General features: G+C 39.6%; 1 protein-coding gene across 1 annotated transcript in view; it reads left to right on the top strand.

Moving 5' to 3' along the window:
- RPH3A (rabphilin 3A) overlaps positions 1-7,251 on the top strand; it is a 161,341-nt gene that overhangs the window by 106,247 nt on the left and 47,843 nt on the right. Inside the window, exons 10-12 of the mRNA XM_018560946.1 lie at positions 2,163-2,228; positions 4,911-5,135; positions 6,705-6,784. Of these exons, the coding sequence (XP_018416448.1) occupies positions 2,163-2,228; positions 4,911-5,135; positions 6,705-6,784 (371 nt within the window). The remainder of the gene's footprint in view (positions 1-2,162; positions 2,229-4,910; positions 5,136-6,704; positions 6,785-7,251) is intronic.

The raw sequence follows: 7,251 nt of genomic DNA, 5'->3' as shown, positions 1-7,251 counted from the left end.
TAGTCTCTAAGGCTTCTGCTGGCTGTGGCTTGAGCTGCGGCTTGTCGCTGGAAGTCACCTTGTTGTTGGCAGGAGGTGATGTGGTTTGCTGCGTAGATTCACTTGTGTTGTAGACTTGGGGAGGCTCAGGCATTTGAAGCTGAGAGGTCTCTGTGTTGAGAGTCAGAACAGTGTTGTTAGTAAGAGGTACAGGCGATGACTCTGTATCTTTGCAAACATTATGCTTTAGCACATATTCACTGGTGCGTTCAATTGGATCTTCCAGTTCTGCTGGGATAAGACAGTCTGAGTTAGTACTTTGTCCCATTGCTTGTTCAAGGACTTTCAGCCTTGCTAGGGCAGCTGCTTCCTCCCTTTCCATTTGCAGAATCTTTATTTGGGAATCCGCCTCTGCTTGTTGAGCAGCCATTTGTGCTTGGAGAGCTTTGCCTTGAGCTTGACGAGTTTCCATCTCTGCATGGCGAGCTGCCATCTCTGCTTGGCGAGCTGCCATCTGTGCTTCCATCTCTGCTTGGTGAGCTGCCATCTCTGCTTGGCGAGCTGCCTTTTGTGTTTCTACCTCTGCTTCTTTCCTGGTAAAGGAGCTTTGCACCTTTTTTGATTCCGCATCAGCGCGGGCCTCTATTACCTTGTCGCTTAATGTAGAACTTCTGGAGCGAGAGGATCCTAGAAGAACGTGCCGTGTGCTTGGTTGATGTTGATCTGTGAGATCTGGTCTCCTGCAGTTGAGCAATGCGGAGTTCTGCCCTTTCTTTGGCAACTTGCACTAGGAGATCTCTTTGTTGGTTTAGTGCATCAGTCCTGGTCAGTTCTGCTGAAGAGTCCTCTATATTACAGTCCTGCAAGAAAGCTGTGTATTTTGCAGACAGTCGCTGATAACGTTCATACGCAGCAGATAGGTGATCTATAGAGTCTCTTGATTCAGCTGGTTGATCATTAAAGTGTGACAAAACTGACATGCAGTGTAAAGTTCTGTCCCAGAGGTCTGACAGATTGCTGGAGAACTCATCTCTAGTGTATTCATAGTTTTCTCTGAGCTTCTGTGTCAGTTTTATTGTACGTTTGGGTCTCACACTCTGTTCGCCAATATCTGCAGAATCTGCTCCCTGTACGTCTGCGGGTTCAGAGGCATGATGAATCTGCGTTGGTTCAGCCATAAAAGAGTGTTCAGAGCCTTGTCTAGACATTTTTCACGGTTTTGCAAAAAATGGTACTGTCTCTTTAAGAAGACGAACAGCAGCTTAGACAGGTGGGGTAACACAGTTCAATGTAGAGAAATAGTTTTCAACATTCACATGAAGTGCAGTAAGCTTGTGCGACCGTGTGCTTTCACAAGATGGCGGCTGGCACTGAGCTTGATTGCAGATTAGGCACACACATATACACAGCAGGCTGTATGAATTCTATGCATTTTTTGACTATTCTGACTCCGATTGTTGTGATAGCGATATATCCCTTGTGAGACCTCTATGCCTGGCCTGTATAAGCAGATATACTCACTGCGGACAATCCTTGTCAGATAGCTGAACTCGTCAATACCGATTCATTCAAAAGAGGTGTTTATTCTTAACATCAGGGTTACAGCAGATGATAGGAACAGCAGATGACTGGTTATAGTATTGTGCGGTCAAAAAATGATGCCTTTTCTATCGTACTGTGCAGATTACATGTGTCCTAGTTACATGTGGCCTGTTAGCTGTGGCCATGACACATGAAGTACTGCTTTTAGGAAGAAGGGTGGGGCTTACGTAAAAAGGAACTGAGTCATCGATCTCAGTGATAATCAGGGAAGGGAAACATAGAAAATATATGTACATTACCAAGAAAGGCCACTAGATGGCAACATATAATAAAACATGGATTAGCCATGAGAAAATGGTTAGGCAAATCACACTATGTAAAACTTCTATCTACTAACAATGCTAATATTAACTGAGGCTATGCATCTCATATTCTATGCCCCATTGGGGCGGCACAATGTGCATGCATGTTGTGTTGTACTTTATACTGTAATAATAGCCATAAACAACAGTTTTTATGGGCTTACCATAGTATCATTTGTTATAGGTAGTGTTAAACCATGACGTTTTGGCACTTCTGTTTGTAATAATTTATTGTGCAATATGAATATTTGAGAGCTTTCAGTAACTTTTTTCTTTCAGCTCCTCCAGCTGGTGGGAGATCAGCACCAAGGCCTGCTCCAGGTGGCAGATTTCCCGAGGGTCAAGGTGACAATGCTGTGTTTATTATTCTCTTGTACAATTAGATTTCATGGTGTACCACAGAGTTATTGTTTGCTTTTATAGCCAAACCTTTTTTTTGGCTTAAGTTCTCTTTTGGGTCACAGGAGTACATTTACTAATGTACTCCCATGACCAAAACTCAGCATATAGCGGGTTACTGCCCGCAATATGCTGACAGCACAGAGCTTTGCTCCAACTGGGAAAGATCCCAACAACATTGTCGGAATCCACACTGCTGCCTGATTGACAGCTGCCTCTGCCTCTCTAGAGCCAGAGCCAGCTGTGCCTGCCCCCTCCCCTGTGTGTCCTTCCAATGAGGGATGGAGGAATAGAGAGGGGAGGGGGAAATCCCTGCGGGCAGTTGCCCACAGTAACCAATCAGTGTTTATCTTCAGTTTGTTAATATGGCTTCTGAAAATTAAAGATAAAAGCGGATTGGTTTCTATGGGCAACTGCTCCAGATTCTGTCTGCTCCAGTTTGATTAAATTCCTCTGTTGTTTTTATACTTTATTTATTAAAACTTTATTAGGCTATATATTTTATTAAACTTTATTTTGAAACCTCCATAGGATTTGTTGCTGCATCTTCCCTTTTGGATGTCACTACTTATTTTGAGAAAAATGTTCCCACTTTTTAATTTATATCAGCAATTAGACAAGTCCAGACATTAACACAGATTGTGTTTTTCTTTTTAATAAAGAACACCAGACACACTATTTTATCTAAACAGATAATTTAAAACTCAGCTCAGGGCACAGCTATTTTTATGTTGTTTTCAATTTTTAATACTCACATTAACACTGTCAAATTACTTCGGGAAGTCTCTAAGCTCTGATGAGTGCTGCAGATTTGTACAGTGGAAGGCCACAGTCAGGCCTTCCTGCTGCATCAAAATGTGCTCTATGGCCTGCACCAGTTTTAGTGCTGTGCTTCTAGCAAAACCAAAAATAAATGCAGAAATTTTGTTGAACATAGTCAGACCTCATTTGTTTGTGGTCAAAACTACTAATTTATCTCTTGGTATTTTGATTCCAGTTTAAGTGGTTTAAATTGCTGGAAATGTTCATGTGTATGGCCAGGTTTACAGTTTTACTTGTAGGATAAATGTAAACAATAAGAAGCTGTGAGTGACCTTCCCTCCTTCTTAGTATGCCATAATTTCGGTGGGGGCACAAGCACAGCTCGGCTCCCACTGACTCCTGGTGGTCTTAAAGCAGGGTGTGCACAGACAACACATTATTACCGATTTATGGTTTAGAGGATCTGTTCATTTTCAAATTGACATATTAGCATGCCTCCAGTTTAGGAAACAGAGCTACAATTAAGTTAAGTTTAAAACATTTGTGACAGAAACCATAGAAACATTTTTGTTTGTGCTGGAGTTCTTTTTTTAACATTTATGTTTTTAACATTTTACAAACTGGTGTTTTATATAATGTTATGTATAACATTATATAATAATCCTTATTTAAGAAACACTGAAGATAAGGTGCAACCATGGCAGCCAGTTTGCACAACATGCCTGGCTTTATAATAAAAAAGTCTAGCACTACCTTCGTGCTAGTTAATAGCCCATGTGAACTGACTATTTAAGATACCACAAGAGAGGGAGAGGATGTGTTCCATCTCTGAGACCTACAGCTTTCTTTTTTTAAACAGTTTGCATAGAAGTCACCACCTGCTGGTTGGAAATGGTACATTTGAAACATTCATATGCAATGTTTTTGTATAAACAAAATCATTTGTCTTTGGAACACAATAAATCTGTAGAAACCTGTATACAACTGTGTCTTCAATTTCCTTACTGCAACAAGCAAAATCTGAATATTTGTCATTGGACAAAATCAGGCGTATTTAGTCAGCCATTGTTACAAGCAATGACAAAGTGTAGCATATAGTAATCAATAGTAACCAATCACTAGTCCCTATACTGTGGTCAGATTAGAGAAGCATGATTATTGGTTGCCATGTTGTTTGCTTTATACATCGCTGTTTATCTTATTGAACAGCCTCAAGGGGCAACTTAAAGTGACACTAAATGTAGGAGGTAAATCTTAAAAAATACATTCAAGTACCCTAACTACTAACACATATGTATCTATTTGTGTATCACTCGGCTGTAGATCCTCAAATCATCTCTGAATTGGTGCTGACACTGTCCTTCTTTCTGTAGGGTGGTCACTGTTGTTCCGCATGGTCCCTGTGTGTTTTGTAAAGTAGCCACTGCTCCAAGCTCGCTCCTGTGATGGACTACAATCTGTGAATCTGATGTTTAGTTTACTAGTTTGTATTGAGGTTGTAGTCCATCACAGGAGTGAGCTTGAAGCTGTGGCTACTTTACAACACACACAGGGACCATGGGGAACAAAAATAGCCAACAGTGTCCGCACCAATTCAGAGATGATTTGAGGATCTACAGCTGAGTGATACACAAATACAATACATTTTTGTTAATAGTTAAGGTTCTTAAATGCATTTTTAATATGCAACTCCTGAGTTAAGTGGCACTTTAAATGTCTATACAGATATAATGAAACATGACAGGTAGTAAATATTGTTTACAAAATGGAGAGATTAATGCTCTAAGCTACAATCAAACTGCATGAAAGATCCCTTGTATAGGATATGCCATTTAATATTTAGAAGGGCCTAAACTTTCTCTGCAGGTGGTCCTCCTGTTTCACAGACTGAACAAGCATATACAGCTGCAGCACCCAGGGAAGAGAAGCCCAGTGGATTCACAGCACAAGGTGTTAGAGAGGACCGACCTCTTCGTCAAACTCTATCCTACACTGCTGCACCTTCAACCACTACAGCAGCTCCCACACGCCAGTCCCAACCACAAGAAGATGAAGAGGAGGAAGCTAATAGCTATGACTCAGATGAAACAAGTGAGTGGGTGGAAAAGTAAATGATTTAATGGCAAAGCACGTTGTTTTCCCACCTGATAAAAACTACATTTACAGCATCCATTGTTCAGAGTACTGACGTCCATTGTAATAGGACCTCACACATGGCCTCGAACACATACCACATTTAATAAGTGATATCGTTATTAACCTCTTTCATTCTGGAGAAGTCTTGAAAACCCTAGTTGGACATATTGTACATGCAGGTGTATTCAGTGAGGTGAAGAGTAAAGTGCAGTCAAGAGTTCACCTAGCACCAGTCTGCATTCAGTTAACAAAAATACCATTGGTTGATATGGTATTTTGCAGTTTATGCATCATCAATGTTGTTTGTTTGTATATTTTTTACTAAATAAGTACTCATTTTTTTCCATCTTCCAGGCTATTGGTTTTCAGTTTACATTATTAAAAAAGAGGGCAGTTTAAAAAAAATATAAAACATATAAAAGGTAAATTGGGTTAGCGAAGAGAGGAAAGGCAGGTGTGAAGACTGCTAGTGTAGTATTAATGCTATACAGTGCTAAGCAGGTGATAACCGGGGACCTCCATGTATATTTCTGATCTGTGTTAGATACAGTATTCGCTGAAGCCTTGGCTTACATGCAGTAGGTTTCCAGGCGATAAAAGGCTATGGGGATTGTTACAGGCCAAAGAATAGTCTGGAACAGGATGGGCTTTAATGTTATGGTGACAAATCAAGCTTAGTATACATACATAAAGGACATACACCTTTAAAAAATAGCACAAAGGTTAAAATACATTTGTGGATACATTGTAGCACAGTTCCATGCACCAAGATGATTTCTTAGAGTGGACCTGTGCCCAAACTACCCACACTAACTATAACTAACTATATGCAATAGAGGCAATAAAAGCATTTTAACACAGCCTGTGTTCAGGCATGGGTCAGATTTCTGTATATGCTGTGTACATACACTATTCATCGTCTTGCAGTTTAGTAACTCAAAGCAGATCCAATAGATTAGGAGTTGGGGAGCCACATGTAAATTCTTACAGGACAGTTTTACAGAACTTACTACTGTCTATATTATATATTGTATTATAGCTTTTTATATGTAGTAACCAGTTAGATTTCAAGATATGTCAATATGTAATCAGCCAAAGAGTTAGCTGCTCCTTGACCTTTCCATGTAGACAAAGCACAGGGAAGAAACCCACATTGGTGTTTTATAATGTGGGAGAACTATCTCCATATGTGTAAAGGGAACAGACAGAGCCACTTTAAAAGAGTAATGCTTCATTGATTTTGTTTTACTTCCTGAGCACAGTTGCTGCAAATGACAAACTGTTAATGAGCCATGAAGAATTTGGTTTGTTTTCTGGTGGCATTGTTGATTTACAGTCATTTATAGTACTACAATGAACAACCTGAGGAAAAGTAAATGTCTGACCATTCCTCAATTCATATCCATATCAGAGCAGGCAGATGCATTGACTAACATATTCTAGGTTATGCACATATTTTTTTTATTCATGAGTGATCTTAATGTGCTAAAATATATATATATTTTTTTATATTTTCTTGCACAGCCACACTTGGCGCTTTGGAGTTTAGCCTGTTTTTTGACCAAGCCAATAGCTCTTTGCAGTGCACCATAATCAAAGCTAAGGTAAGTGTCCATGTATGCAAGACAAGGTGAAACATTTTTTATTTAACACATACATCATAATTGAATACATATAAACACCTTACCTGGGAGAAAGTTATGGGTTGGCACCTCTAGCTCCAAAACTTGCCCGCCAATAATGAAGCCATTTTAACCAGTTGACATCCGCGGTGTTAAACCCACTTCCCATCCAGGCCATTTTTCAGTATTCAGTGCTGCGGTACTTTGACTGACATTTATTCCGTCATGCAACGCTGTACTGAAATGAACAGATAGAGCTTTCTTTTGGTGGTATTTATTCACCACTGGGGGTTTTTATTTTTTACTATATTAAGGAAAAAATACCGAATTTAAAAAAAAAAAACAGTTTCCCCTATATTAAATGATAAAACATTTATTATTACCCAATTTTTTGGTAAAATATAAAAGACGGGGTCACGTCAGGTAAAAATACACCAAACATGTCAAGC

Source organism: Nanorana parkeri, unplaced genomic scaffold (assembly GCF_000935625.1).
Source record: "Nanorana parkeri isolate BGI_ZX_2015 unplaced genomic scaffold, ASM93562v1 scaffold490, whole genome shotgun sequence".
Classification (NCBI taxonomy): domain Eukaryota; kingdom Metazoa; phylum Chordata; class Amphibia; order Anura; family Dicroglossidae; genus Nanorana; species Nanorana parkeri.
Note: the sequence above shows the minus strand (reverse complement) of the source record. Positions and strands in the feature narration are given on the sequence as shown.